The sequence below is a fragment of the Bos grunniens genome, chromosome 20 (assembly GCF_055505025.1).
Source record: "Bos grunniens cultivar Pamir isolate PY7600 chromosome 20, Bosgru_T2T1.0, whole genome shotgun sequence".
Lineage (NCBI taxonomy): Eukaryota > Metazoa > Chordata > Mammalia > Artiodactyla > Bovidae > Bos > Bos grunniens.
Genome location: NC_141184.1, coordinates 17,968,554 through 17,984,389, shown reverse-complemented (window position 1 = coordinate 17,984,389; position 15,836 = coordinate 17,968,554). Strand labels below are relative to the sequence as shown.

The following is a 15,836-nucleotide window of genomic DNA, read 5'->3' as shown; positions in this document are numbered from 1 at the left end:
ATATTGTCACCCTGCTTATTTAACCTATATGCAGAATATAACATGTGAAATGCTGGACTGGATGAAGCACAAACAGGAAGTAAGCTTGCCAGGAGAAATACCGGTAAATTCAAACATGCAGATGATACCACTCTAATGGCAGAAAGCAAAGAGGGAATAGTCTCTTAATGAGGGTGAAAAAGAGTGAAAAAGCTGACTTAAAACTCAACATTCAAAAAACTAACATCATGGTATTCGGTCCTATCACTTTATGGCAAATAGATTGGGAAACAATGGAAACAGTGACTGAGTTTATTTTCTTGGACTCCAAAATCAGTATGAACAGTGAATGTAACGGCAGCTACAAAATAAAAAAGATGCTTGCTCCTCGGAAGAAAAACCGTGACAAACCTACACAGCATGTTAAAAAGCAGACAAAATAAAAAAAAACAGAGACATTACTTTGTGGACAAAGGTCCATATAGTCAAAGCTATGGCTTTTCCAGTAGTCATGTATGGATGTGAGAGCTCTACCATAAAGTAGGCTGAGCACTGAATAATTGATGTTTTCTAATTGTGGTGCTGGATAAGACTTTTGAGAACCCCTTGGTAAGCAAGGAGATCAAACTAGTCGATCCTAAAGGAAATCAACCTTGAACATTCACTGGAAGGACTGATGCTTAAACTGAAGCTCCAATATGTTGACCACCTGATGCAAAGAGCCAATTCACTGAAAAAGACCTGATGCTGGAAAAGATTGAGGGCAGGAGGAGAAGAGGGCAACAGAGGACGAGATGGCACTCCTGACTCAATGAACATGAGTTTGAGCAACTCTGGGAGATGGTGAAGGACAGGAAAGCCTGGCGTGCTACAGTCAGTGGAATTGCAAAGAGTCAGACATGACAGGACCGAACATCAACAATAAACTATAGAACTTTTCCTGCACTCAAAAAAAAGTCATCAAGTTTCCTTCTGATTATCCATCAATTTATTCTATTTATAGTCAGAAGGCAATAACAACAACAACAAAATTCTGTCCAGAGACTAGTTGTACTTTAAGTGAGAAAAAAATTCAGCAATTATGTAAATGTTCAGTTCATATATAAATGATATGGTAATATGGAGTGAAATAATGAAGAGAAGGATAGAATGTGTGTGTGTGTGTGTGTGTGTGTGTGTGTGTGTGTGTGTGTGTGTGTTTGAGGGGCTGGGGGTCTTTTACCAGGATCTCTTGCTGAGAGAATACTGGCTGAGTGGTGATGGAAAAGAATGTAAAGAGTGACCCTTGGGACTATATGCTGCTGCTAAGTTGCTTCAGTCGTGTCCGACTCTGTGCGACCCCATAGACGGCAGCCCACCAGGCTCCCCCATCCCTGGGATTCTCCAGGCAAGAACACTGGAGTGGGGTGCCACTGCCTTCTCTGAGGGACTATATGGAGGAAGTTAATCACGTCTGTATCTTGAGGCCCTTTCTTCATGTTCACTTCATGAAAGCACATCCCCTTCTGGTCCTACTTGCCCTGACCACTCATTCTCACTACTTCGATATTTCTTCGCTTCTCCCTTGCAAACTAATGGGCTCAGTACTTGGAAAGGAATTTATCTTTTAACTCTGATGCATACTGGTGGTTTGTTTCACTTGTAAAATATTGAAATGGAGTGAATGAAAATGGGTAAAATATTCTTAGTAACCATGTCAGTTTTTGAAATGTATGTACTATATTTCACATGCAGAAAATGCTATTTTTCTGGCTCTTCTTCACCTCTGTCTGTTTTCAGTTTCTCTACAGAAACACTATAAAGAGGATACCTAAGCTTTAGGATACCATTTTTTTTCAAAGGGAAAATATTATTTTATTCGTTTCAAATATTGTTTTTAAAGATTGTGATGAGTATAAATATTGGAATGTGTGTATTGCTCTTAAGCTACCTGGAATATTTAATTTATGTATTCTAACTTTCTCTGTTCCTTAAAGTACATGAAGTCCAAATTTTGGCATTGCTTTCTCTCAAACACCAGGATGAAAAATATATCATAAAGCTCTGCATGATTTAGTTTTACTTCTGTCACTATTTTACAGATTTGAGGCACATCACATTCCTTTTGGGACTCAGAGTCTTCCTCTCTAAAATTCAGGGTCTAGATCATGATCTCAGAGGTCTCCTGAAACAAAAATTATGACTCTAGTGCCTTTGTGTTTTCTGACTGAGCCCAACATGTACTGAAAGGCTGTTCTACATCAACACTGGGATATTTGTATTTTTACAAACAATACTTCATGTCTCCCCAAACAGGTGTTCACACAAAACCTTACAACTAATTGGCCTCAAGATACTGTGGATAATAAAGGAAAACACACACACACACACATTAAATATTTGTGGCATTCTGGAAAAAAAAATTGTGAATGATTGTAAGGTATGCCATACTACATTTCTTAAAGTCTAATGCAATGGAGAGCAAATTAGTTAATTCTGTCATTAGAATAAGCATTTGAAAACACTCAAGTTGGATATTGAAATGTTATAATTGAAATCAAGGAAAGAGCTAAATTAAATTTACTCTTAATTTTGTGTTTTCTTTAGGTTATTCATACCATCAGTGCCACTGATAAAGACGATTTTGCCAATGGACCAAGGTTTAACTTCTTTCTTGATGAACATCTGTCTATAAACCCAAACTTCACTCTGAAAGATAATGAAGGTGAACATGCATTCATATATTTTTTGATCTTTTTGGTATCTGCTTTGACTTGATATGGAGTAGGACTGAGCAGCTTTGCTTGATTCTGATATACCCATGAACAGCTTGCAAATCAACATTCAAAGTCAGTTTGACGTTAATGTGTTATGATCTGTGAATAGCTTGTATTTAAAATTGAGCCATATGTACAAATAACTTCCATTGAGTTTATTCAGAAGCATCCCTTTAAACCAGAAACGTACATGTAATATGCTCTTGGGCAAATTTTAAGAGAAATCTTAGCTGACAAACATGTTTATGAGAGCTGCTATAACTGCTAGGAGATAGAAAAAATTTAAATTAGGAAAAATGAAAAATATGTCCTAGGGAGATTTAGGAAAGGAAATGCGATGTTTGAAATCATCTTGCATTAGCCAGGCTATCAGGATGTTATGTACAAATTATATTTCCTCTTGTTATTATGAATATTTTTCTAAAATATGGGTAGTTACATATGCATAATTACAGAGCATTGTGGAATTTTTTGAATTATTTTCGTTTAACCTTATCTACTGTGTGGAGGAAAAATAACACCGTAATAAGTAGAGAAGATTTACCAAGATTTAGAATCCCTTGTTGGATAAAATCTATTCTTCTGTATGGAAGGGAAGCAGCAAGTTATTCAATATGTACAGTGTTCTGATTGGCATCAACTTTCTTGTCATAAATGTTTTTGATCACATTTATCTGAATATGCTATTATTTAAGACTTAACAATAGCCTCTGAATCCCGTGAAAGAAACAATGACACATACATTTTGGAGTAAACAGTTGACTTCTTCTCTGTATTCCTCATGGAGCATTTTCAAATTCAGAAGAAATCCCTGACAACCCAGTGAACAGTTTACTCATTATCCGAAGCTTCTTTAAATTATTATAATAGAGGTACTAAATTGTGCATGTGGCTGTTGCAAAATTCATCCAAAAATACCAAACTTGTTTGTTGTTCTCATTTAAAATATCCCTGTGGTCAGCTCTACTTATGGCAATACATATTTATCCATGTTTGTGTATGACAAATCATATTAATTGACTATTGTATATTTGTTTACATATGTACATCTCACCCAAAAATCCCAAATGTATTTATTACAATTAACTATGCTAAATATGTAAAAATAAATGCATATTGTCCATATTCAAATAATTGCATATTTAGAGAACATTCAACTTTCTGCCTTAGTAGATTGAAATCTACCATATTTAGAAACCCATATTTAGAAAGCATATATATATTTCAGTTGAATTTTTCCATTCTAATAAGATTTTATTATACATTTTAAAAGTAATTTTAATGTGATGATATAAAAAAAATTGACTTAGATTTAATGATGTGTTATAATCAAGCTATTTAATATAAATAACTCCCAAAGTATTTTAGAAAAATAAGAGAGTATTACTTGTTTAAACCCACATTAGTGACTAAAAGTCCTTTACTCAAGATTATTACATCTGACATTTTTCATTTTAATTAATGGATATATTCAAAAGGCCACAGTTCCGTTATTTAACAATGTTATCAGTTCTAGTAACTCAAACTGAAGAAATCCCACTCAAATATATATACACTTTTGAAATGTTTATAATGCCGATGTAAATGTTTTAAAATTTATTTTAACCATGTATATGAATGTTTTAAATCATCTATGCTATATCAAGTATGTGATACCTACAGACAGTTGTGTAGGGGTAAAAATGTTTTAACTTATTTTTAAATGGATTTAATTTATTTAAACATATTTGGGAGTTTATGAAATTATAAATAGCACCAATAATTTATTTTGGACAGAAAAAGCAACAAGATTCTGAAGAAAAAAAAAAGAGATGCTAATACAGCAATAAATACATGTGCTTGAACAGTTTTGTTTATGCTAGATAAGACAAACCACCTAACTTCTCTCAACCTATTCTTAAATCCATTAAGTTGTGGTTTGAATTATTTACTTTGTAGCATTGGGGAATGAATGACACTGTGTGTAAGAGGATTACAGTCAAGATGGCTTTTTCTCCAAACAGAAAGCAGTTATGGATAATAATTTATAAAGATGAAATTTAATATGGGGTTTATTGTGGGCTTCCCTTGTGGCTCAGCTGGTAAAGAATCCACTTGCAATGTGGGAGACCTGGGTCCGATCCCTGCATTGGGGAGATCCCCTGGAGAAGGGAACAGCTATTAACTCCAGTGTTCCGGCCTGGAGAATTTCATGGACTGTATAGTCCATGGGGTCACAAAGAGTCGGACAGAACAGTAGCTAAGTCATGTCCAACTCTTTGTGACCTATGGACTGTAGCCTGTCAGGCTTCTTTGTCCTCCACTATGTCCTGGAATTTGCTCAGTTTCATGTGCATTGAGTAGGTGATGCTCTCTAACCATCTCATCCTCTGTCTCCCCTTCTCCTCTTGCCCTCAAACTTTCCCAGCACTAGATCTTTTCCAATGAGTCAGCTGTTTGCATCATATGTCCAAAGCATTGGAGCTTCAGCTTCAGTGACAGTTCTTCCAATGAATATTCAGGGTTGACTTCCCTTAGGATTTACTGATTTGATCTCCTGGCAGTCCAAGGGACTCTTAAGAGTCTTGGAATACCCATACCAAAATGAATATATATATATATATATACACACACACACACACACATATGTATTCATGGGTGTATAAACAGCTCTCAGAACAAAAACAAAGAAAGTAAGAGTTGCCAAATCTAAGCCTACAGCTTGAGCATTGCATTCTGTGAGTTAGTAGACATTTACATGCCATCAAAACACAGAAAAATCTAGAAGAAAAAATTAATAGCATTATTTTCTGTGCCCACTGTTTATAACAGAGAGGAACAACAGAAAGCAGACAGAGCCTCCAAGCCAGGATGAGTGATCAGAAAGTCATCAGTTTAGTGGCGTCTCCAAAACTGTTTATGGCCAAGATTTATTGCAGAGAAAAAGCTGTTTCCAAAGTTAGACACAGAGAAATACATTATATTGATAAGCCTGAAAAATCAAAATATTAAGATAGTCAATAGATAATAAGATAATGAGAAAATGAATTAACTCTGAATAATGCAAAATATATAAATGAACAGAAAAAAGTGAATATTAATGTTTTTAATGTTTAGCATTTTAAAAATTTTTAAAAAGTGACATCTTTTGAAAAAGACTAAGAAGTTATATGAAATGAGACAATGAAATTAAATGTTTGCATAAATATAATTTCAAAATATTTATCAAAATAAAGCTATAGTTTTCTCATAGTTAAAAAAGTATATAAAGTTATATGAAAATATATATTTAGTGTTATATACATAACTGTATAAACCTATAAGTAGATGTTAAACTCTTGTTTTATATATACTATGCACATGTATATATCATGTATGCATGCATGCATGCTCAGTTGCTAAGATATGTCCGATTCTTACAACCCCATGGACTATAGACCATCCAGCTCCTCTGTCCATGGGATTCTCCAGGCAAGAAAACAAGAGTTGGCTGCCATTTCCTTCTCCAATATATCATGTAAACATACGATATATATTAAAATATAGGTATTAAATATATAAAATGTATAAAAGCTATATTTATAAATTTATATTTAGATATTTATATATATACACACACTAAGCATATATACATTATCCATATATTTAAAATTTAATGATGTGTAAATATATATGTATATATACAAACACACACACAGACCAAAAGAAAGAACAATAGGAAAAAAATTAATAGCATTACTTTTAGACTGGACACAAAGAGAGATTTAACAAGCCAGATGGAATTCCATTAATTCAAGCAAAGTTCAAATAGGTCAAAATTTTAAAATATTGTGAGAACACTTAGATATGGAATATAATATATTCAGAAGAATTAGGAATAAATTACATCAACAAGCAATATATAGATAGATTAAATTGTACAGCAGTTTTTTAAAGTTAAAAATATGTAGACCCTCATGATGAACATGAAAAACAAAAAGAAGTAGAAATTCTGTACTTAAATATGCCAGTTTAAAAGTGTTAAATCTCAAAAATAAAGATAAAAAATATTAATCAAAATAAAAGGGAGGATACATTAAAAGTAATAATAATTTGCTCAGCTCTAAAGTAGATTCCTGTTAGAAAAACTATTTGACAGAAATGATAGCAATTATATAATCAAATTGCTAAAGGAAAAAAATTTCCGTTGTCAACCTTTTCTATATTTAGTTAACAGTGGTAAACAATCAGGAATTAAGGGAAGACAGTAAGTAAAGTCATTTTCCAGTGTATAAAAAAATAAAATTTTTATTTTTAGCTACTGATGTTTTGACAAATATTATATTAATCTTTGCCTTCATGATCTCTGCAAGAAATAATAGACCAAAAAGGCTTATAATTGATACTGGATTTCTAACATAAAGAAATTTGAAGAGTTAACACTAAATTAATAGAATAAGAATTTATAATTTCCAAAGCAAAGCAATTTTTAAAAAAGGTAAATCTTATTTTATCAATAGAACAGAGGCCAGAAAGTAGAATAAAACATTCAAATAGACACAATGACAATATTTTGTGTAGAAAGTAGTTTAAATATATGATAGTCACACTCAGATTAAATATCATTCTTAAAGATATTTTATTTTTAAAATATAGTGTTATATGCTGCTTACAAGAGATATATCAAATTCAAAATGTGATTGGAAGTTTATATAAAAAGGTAGAATATTTAGCTATTGCTGAGTGAAAAAGTTGGTTTAAAGCTCAACATTCAGAAAACTAAGATCATGGCATCTGGTCCCATCATTTCATGGGAAATAGATGGAGAAACAGTGGAAACAGTGTCAGACTTTATTTGGGGGGGCTCCAAAAATCACTGCAGATGGTGATTGCAGCCGTGAAATTAAAAGACACTTTCTCCTTGGAAGGAAAGTAAGCGTCATATTCAAAAGCAGAGACATTACTTTGCCAAAAAAGTTCCGTCTAGTCAAGGCTATGGTTTTTCCAGTGGTCGGTCATGTATGGATGTGAGAGTTAGACTGTGAAGAAAGCTGAGCACCAAATAATTGATGCTTTTGAACTGTGGTGTTGGAGAAGACTCTTGAGAGTTCTTTGGACTGCAAGGAGATCCAACCAGTCCATTCTAAAGGATATCAGTCCTGGGTGTTCTTTGGAAGAAGAAGCTGAAACTCCAGTACTTTGGCCACCTCATGTGAAGAGTTAACTCATTGGAAAAGACTCTGATGCTGGGAGGGATTGCGGGCAGGAGGAGAAGGGGACGATAGAGGATGAGATGGCTGGATGGCATCACGGACTCGATGAACATGAGTTTGGGTGAACTCTGGGGAATTGTTGATGGACAGGGAGGCCTGGCGTGCTGCGATTCATGGGGTCACAAAGAGTCGGACATGACTGAGCGACTGAACTGAACTGAAGAATACAACAAATCACAAACTTGTTTTCTTAAAGCACATTCCTTTATTTACCTTGCATTTCTAAGAGTTAGCAGTTTCTTATGAGTTCATTCAACTGGCAGTTATTTCCGTCTTAGGATACTTTCAACCACTCACTACTAATTGAAATTAGCTAATCAGCATTGTACTGAGTGTTCCTCTCAGTCCAGAAAAATAAATCAAAAACAAAAGAACAATAATAAATAGAAACAAAACACAAGATTATCATTGTTAACAAATGAGATGCAATTGCCTCTGTGAAAAGTCAAACACAGAAACATCTTAAGAAACAATAAGACTTGATGACAAATTTTGGAACATAAATAAATGCCCCAAATGTCTAGATTTCTTATATGAAAAATATGAATAAATAGCATTGGTAAATTTAAAATGATAAAAACAAGTCAAACAAATTAACAAAATTCTTCTCAGATCATGAGGAAAAATGTCCAATAAATAATGACCAAGTTCACCATTATCAAAAGCAGTGCTACTGAAAATATTTTTTTAAAAAGCAGCAAAATAATGTATTTATGCAATTAGTAAATCAAAACACTAGAATTACCATGTTAATGTGAAAATTAAATATAGTAGTGTTTTAGTCGCTAGGTCATGTCTGACTCTTGCATCCCATGGACTCTACAGGCTACCCTGCCAGGCTTCTGCGTCCATGGGATTTTCAAGGCAAGAATACTGGAGTGGTTTGCCATTTCCTTCTCCAGGGTATATTCCCTGACCCAGGGATTGAATCTGTCTCCTCCATTGCAGACAGATTCTACACTGACTGAGCTTATCATAAACTGAATTTAACTGGGGCTTCCATCGTGGCTCAGAAGGTACACAGTCTGCCTGGAATGCAGGAGTCACAGGCTCCATCCCTCGGCCAGGAAGATCCCCAGAGAAAGCTATGGCCACCCACTCCAGTATTCTTCATGGAGAACTCCATGGACAGAAGAGCCTGATGAACTACAGTCTATGGGATCTCAAAGAGTCAGACACTACTGAGCAATTAACATACACAAGTGTAATTTTTATCATAACCTGAAATTAATAATCTGTGAATAAAATGCAAACAGTAATGGGCTGAGAAAAAGCAAAACTGTAGTAAAGGAAGATGAAGGAAGTATAAAGTTAAAGGAAGGAGAAAGAGGACATATCCCTCTAGGTATTGAAATATTATAAGATGGTAAAGATTTACATCTCTATTTATGTATGTAAGAAATGGCTGCCAACTAAAGCAGTAAGTATTTGGATCACTTTCTTTTTGAACGGATGTATTTGCCTTGATACGACTCTTGCTGCCTTGAGCAAAATGTGACTCAAGGAATAATCCCTTATTTCCTCTAAAGTGAAAGTTTTAGCCCCCTAGTCCTGTCAGACTCTTTGGGACCCCATGGACTATAGCCCACCAGACTCCTCTGTCCATGGGATTCTCCAGGCAAGAGTACTAGAGTGGCTTGCCATTTCCTTCTTCAATTGTAAAAATGTGAAGGCAATATGAGCCCTGACTGCTGGCTTTTCTTTCTTTTTTTAAATTTCTTTTTGGAACGCAACTGACTAAAATTTGATTGATTGATAGAATCCACTTCAAAGAGGCACCCATTTCAAAGATGGAAGTCTTGACTAAACAGGTTGCCAGCTGCTGGTAGGTGAAAAGCCAACTCCCCCATTTCCCTTTGTTCTAGAGATTTTTGGATGATTTCAGTAACTGATACCTTGGACTTGTTTGTTTTATTTTTTCCTTTTCCTCAACTTTAAATTCCTGCTCTTATGTTTTAAATTCATCCATAAAGAGAGAGCTTGAGAAACTCTCGGCCTCTGCCCTTGACCACAATGAAAGCTGAACTGCAAGATAAGACAGATAACTTAATAATATTCCTGCCTGGAAGAATGTGAAATGGTAATAAATTTCTTCAGAGAGAGTTTGTCATTTTATTGGATGAACAATTAGAGAGGGACATTATTACTGGTGAACCACAGAGACATCATGGGTTTAGTTCCTATCCACCATAATAAATCAATTATAATAAAATGAGTCCCATGATTTTTTCCAATGCATATAAAAGTGGTGTGTACATTTTAATCTGTTAAGTATGAAATAATGTTAGGTCTAAAAATATGCATAATTTAATTAAAATATTTTATTGCTAAAAGCAATAATCACCATCTGAGTAATTAGTGAGTCATACTATTTTTTGCAATAGTAACATCAAAGACCCCTGATCACAGATCACCATAACAAATATACTAATAATGAAAAAGTTTGAAATATTGTGAGAATTACTCAAATGTGACACAGAGACCGGAAGTGAGCAAAGGCTGTTGGAAAAATAGTGCCAATAGACTTGTGTGACACAAGTTGTTGAAAAACTTCAATTTTTTAAACAAACACAGTGTCTGCAAAACACAGTAAAGCAAAGCAAGATTAAAGGGGGCATGCCTGTACATAAGAGGTTTATGGAAGCTTCCTGGTGGGAGAGACTGACTGAGGGAGAAACTGGGTCTTGTTCTGATTGGCGGGGCCATGCTCAGTAAATCGTTAATTAATTTCCTGTTGATGGGTGGAGCTGTGTTTCCTCCCTGCTATTTACCTGGGGCCAAACTATGGTGGAGGTAATGAAGATAATGGTGACCTCCCTCAAAAGATCCCATGCATGTACTGCTACACTCAGTGCCCCCAATCCTGCAGCAGGCCACTACTGACCCACGCCTCCCCCGGAGACTCCTGGACACCCACAGGCAAGTCCGGGGCAGTCTCCTGTGGGGTCACTGCTCCTTTCTTCTGGGTCCTGGTGCACAAGGTTCTGTTTTGCCCGCCGAGAGTCTATTTCGCAGGCCTGTGTAAATACTGGGAGCTCTATGGTGGGGTAATGGCAACCTCCTCCAAGAGGGCTTATGCCATACCCAAGTCTGCTGCACCCAGGGCCTCTGGCCTGCAGCAGACCATACCTCCAACAACCCATACATCCATAAGAGATGCTCAAACACAGTTCTGTCTGTCTCTGTGGGGATCTCTCAGTCCTGGTGTTCACAAGGTTTGTTTGAACCCTCTGAGCATCTCTGGTGGAAATGGGGTTTGATTTTAAAGGCGAATTCGCCCCTCCTACCATCTTGCTGGGGCTTCTCCTTTACCCTTGGACATGGGGTATCTCCTCACAGCCACTCCAGTGCCTACCTTCTTACTGGGGTTTCTCTGACTTTGGACATGGGGTATCTCCACAGGGGCTGTCCAGCGCCTCGCAGCCACTGCTTGCTGCTCCATAAGCCTCTTATCATTCTCTATCAGAGGGCAGACAGACTGAAAAGCACAATAACAGAGAACTAACTAATTTAATCACATGGACCACAGCCTTGTCTAACTCAGTGAAACTATGAGCTATGTCATGTAGGGCCACCTAAGATGGGCAGGAAATGGTGGAGAGTTCTGACAAAATGTGGTCCACTGGAGAAGGGAATGGCAAACCACTTCAGTATTCTTGCCTTAAGAACCCCATGAACCATATGAAAAGGAAAAAAGATAGGACACTGAAAGATGAATTCCCCGGTTCATTAGGTGCCCAATTTGCTACTGGAGATCAGTGGAGAAATGACTCCAAAAAAGAATAAATAGATGGAGTCAAAGCAAAAGCAACACCCAGTTGTTGATGTGACTGGTGATAGAAGCAAGGTCTGATGCTGTAAAAAGCAATCTTGCATAGGAACCTGGATTGTTAGGTCCATGAATCAAGGCAAATTGGAAGTGGTCAAACAGGAGATGGCAAGAGTGAACATAGAGATTTTAGGAATCTGCAAACTAAGATGGACTGGAATGGGTGAATTTAACTCAGATGACCATTATATCTGTTACTGTGGGCAGGAATCCCTTAGAAGAAATGGAGTAGCCATCATGATCAACAAGAGAGTCCAAAATTCAGTACTTGGATGCAGTCTCAAAAATGACAAAATGATCTATATTCATTCCAAGGCAAATCATTCAATATCATGGCAATCCGTTTATGCCCCGACCAGTAATGCTGAAGAAGCTGAAGTTGAAAGGTTCCATGAAGACCTACAAGACCTTCTAGAATTAAAACCCAAGAAAGATGTCCTTTTCATTATATGGGATTGGAATGCAAAAGTAGGAAGTCAAGAAACACCTGGAGTAACAGATGAATTTGGCCTTCAAGTACTGAATAAAGCAGGACAAACGCTAATAGACGTTTGCCAAGAGAATGCACTGGTCATAGTAAACAACCTCTTCCAACAACATAAGAGAAGACTCTACACATGGACATAACCAGATGAACAACACCAAAATCAGATTGGTTGTATTCTTTGCAGCCAAAGAGGGAGAAGCCCTATACAGTCAGCAAAACAAGACTGGGAGCTGACTGTAGCTCAGATCATGAACTTCTTATTGCCAAATTCAAACTTAAATTGAAGAAAGTGCAGAAAACCACTAGACCTTTCAGGTATAACCTAAAACAAATCCCTTACAATTATACAGTGGAGGTGAGAAATAGATTAAAGGGACTAGATCTGATAGACAGAGTGCCTGATGAACTATGGACAGAGGTTCGTGACACTGTACAGGAGACAGGGAGCAAGACCATCCCTAAGAAAAAGAAATGCCAAAATGCAGATTGGTTGTCTGAAGTAGCTGTGAAAAGAAGAGAAGCCAAAAGCAAAGGAGAAAAAGAAAAATATACTCATTTGAATGCAGATTTCCAAAGAATAAGAAGGAGAGATAAGAAAGCATTCCTCAGTGATCAATGCAAAGAAATAGAGTAAAACAACAGAATGGGAAAGACTAGATATCTCTTCAAGAAAATTAGAGAACTAAAGGAATATTCCATGCCAAGATGTGCTTAATAAAGGACAGAAATGGTATGGGCCTGACAGTAGCAGAAGATATTAAGAAGAGGTGGCAATAACACACAGAAGAACTGTACAAAGAAGTTCTTCATGACCCAGATAATCACGATGGTGTGATCACTCACCTAAAGCCAGACATGCTGGAATGTGAAGTCAAGTGGGCCTTAAGAAGTATCACTATGAACAAAGCTAGTGGAGGTGATGGAATTGCAGTTGAACTATTTCAAATCCTGAAAGATGATGCTGTGAAAGTGCTGCACTCAATATGCCAGCATATTTGGAAAACTTGGCAGTGGCCACAGTACTGGAAAAGGTCAGTTTTCATTCCAGTCTCAAAGATAGTCAATGCCAAAGAATGCTCAAACTACAACACAATTGCACTCATCTCACACACTAGTAAAGTAATGTTCAAAATTCTCCAAGCCAGGCTTCAACAGTATATGAACTGTGAACTTCCAGATGTCCAAGCTAGATTTATAAAAGGCAGAGGAACCAGAGATCAAATTGCCAACATCCACTGAATCATCGAAAAAGGAAGGGAGTTCTAGAAAAAACATCTATTTCTGCTTTATTGACTCTGCCAAAGTCGTTGACTGTGTAGATCACAATAGACTGTGTGGATCACAATAAACTGTGGAAAATTCTGAAAGAGATGGGAATACCAGACAACCTGACCTGACTCTTGAGAAATCTGTATGCAGGGCAAGAAGCAACAGTTAGAACTGAACATGGAATGACAGACTGGTTCCAAATAGGAAAGGAGTACATCAAGGCTGTATATTATCACCATGCTTATTTAATTTCTATGCAGAGTACATCATGAGAAACGCTGGACTAGATGAAGCATGAGCTGGAATCAAGATTGCCAGGAGAAATATCAGTAACCTCAGATATGCAGATGACACCACCCTGATGGCAGAAAGCAAAGAAGAACTAAAGAGCCTCTTGATGAAAGTGAAAGAGAAGAGTGAAAAAGTTGGCTTACAGCTCAACATTCAGAAAACGAAGATCATGGCATCCAGTCCCATCACTTCATGGCAAATAGATGGAGAAACAGTGGAAATAGTGGCAGCATTAATTTTTTTGGGCTCCAAAATCACTGCAGATGGTGACTGCAGCAATGAAATTAAAAGATTCTTACTCCTTGGGAGAAAAGTTATGATCAACCTAGACAGCATATTAAAAAAGCAGAGAAACTGCTTTGCCAACAAAGGTCCGTCTAGTCAAGGCTATGGTTTTTCCAGTAGTCATGTATGGATGTGAGAGTTAGACTATAAAGAAAGCTGAGCGCTAAAGAATTGATGCTTTTGAACTGTGGTGTTGGAGAAGACTCTTGACTGTCCCTTGGACTGCATTGAGATCCAAACAGTCCATCCTAAAGGAGATCAGTCCTGAGTATTCATTGGAAAGACTGATGTTGAATCTGAAACTCCAATGCTTTGGCCGCCTTATGAGAAGAGCTGACTCATTGGAAAAGACCTTGATGCTGGGAAAGTTTGAAGGCAGGAGGCAAAGGGGACGACAGAGATTTGATGGCATCACTGACTCAGTGGACATGAGGTGGATAGGTTCTGGGAGTTGGTGATGGACAGGGAGGCCTGAAGTGCTGCAGTCCATGGGGTCGCAAAGAGTCGGACATGACTGAGTGAAGGAACTGATGCAATGTACATTAATCCAATCAGGGTTGAACTAAGTCAAGGCTAATAGGCAGTTTTCTTTACATTCAGTCTGTCTCTGATTTATTCTCATCCCTAAGGCATGACCCTCTATGGCTTTCAACTAAGATTCTTTGTTTACTGGGGCCTTCACCCTGGTCCCCTTCCTTAATCATTGTTCAACAGGAAGAGATGGTGGGGTATAAAAATAATAAGCTTCTTCTTTCTGCTTTTCCACTTACAGTTTTGTTTTTGTTTTTTTTTTTTTGTAGTTTACTGAGTTTTATTTATTTATTTATTTTTTACTTTACAATATCCACTTAGAGTTTTAAATCTCTACTAAACTTTCAATTTAAATTTTCAATTTAACAAATGTCTTTAGGGATAATCAGCCACATTAAGACTTCTCAATTTTCAGTATGACTGTGTGCCCAGGAGACTTCTTCTTTTTTTTTTTTTTTTAAATCCCAGGAGATTTCTAAAAGTTCTTTTTTCTCTGTACCTAGCTTGGTATCCCAGCCTCTTGTTGCTGCTGCTGCTGCTAAGTCACTTCAGTCGTGTCCAACTCTGTGCAACCCCATAGACTGCAGCCCACCAGGCTCCCCTGTCCCTGGGATTCTCCAGGCAAGAACACTGGAGTGGGTTGCCATTTCCTTCTTCAATGTGTGAAAGTGATAAGTGAAAGAGAAGTCGCTCAGTCATATCCGACTCTTCGCGACCCCATGGACTGCAGCCTACCAGGCTCCTCCGTCCGTGGGATTTTCTAGGCAAGAGTACTGGAGTGGCTTGCCATTGTCTTCTCCGCAGCCTCTTGTTAGCTCCTGGTATAATCAAATACATTGTAATCCACAGTTCAACTCTACTCATTTTTGCCCTCTCAAGCATCTCATCCCTCTACTTACCTTGCCTCAGCAACTCTCTATTGTCATTAAACAGACATTTCCTTGAAGATTTCAGGTTTTTCTTAGTTATCTGTTAGTCAAAAACTACTATTTTATCCAGACTGTGTATTATATCACAAGAACCATTTGGCTAGTTTCATTAAAGAGTTGGGATATAAACAGGTCTTAGAAGAAAGGACACAGTTCATTAATAATCTAATTATCATTAAGATGCTGGCAGCCTGGTTATTCATTAATATTGGACAGATATTTGTTCTTAAAAATATAATTAAAACTGGT

General features: G+C 36.9%; 1 protein-coding gene across 11 annotated transcripts in view; it reads left to right on the top strand.

Moving 5' to 3' along the window:
• CDH18 (cadherin 18) overlaps nt 1-15,836 on the top strand; it is a 1,278,664-nt gene that overhangs the window by 1,235,259 nt on the left and 27,569 nt on the right. For all 11 annotated transcript variants that reach the window (XM_086362510.1, XM_086362508.1, XM_086362509.1 and 8 more), the window contains one exon: nt 2,566-2,683. In XM_086362510.1, the coding sequence (XP_086218636.1) occupies nt 2,566-2,683 (118 nt within the window). The remainder of the gene's footprint in view (nt 1-2,565; nt 2,684-15,836) is intronic.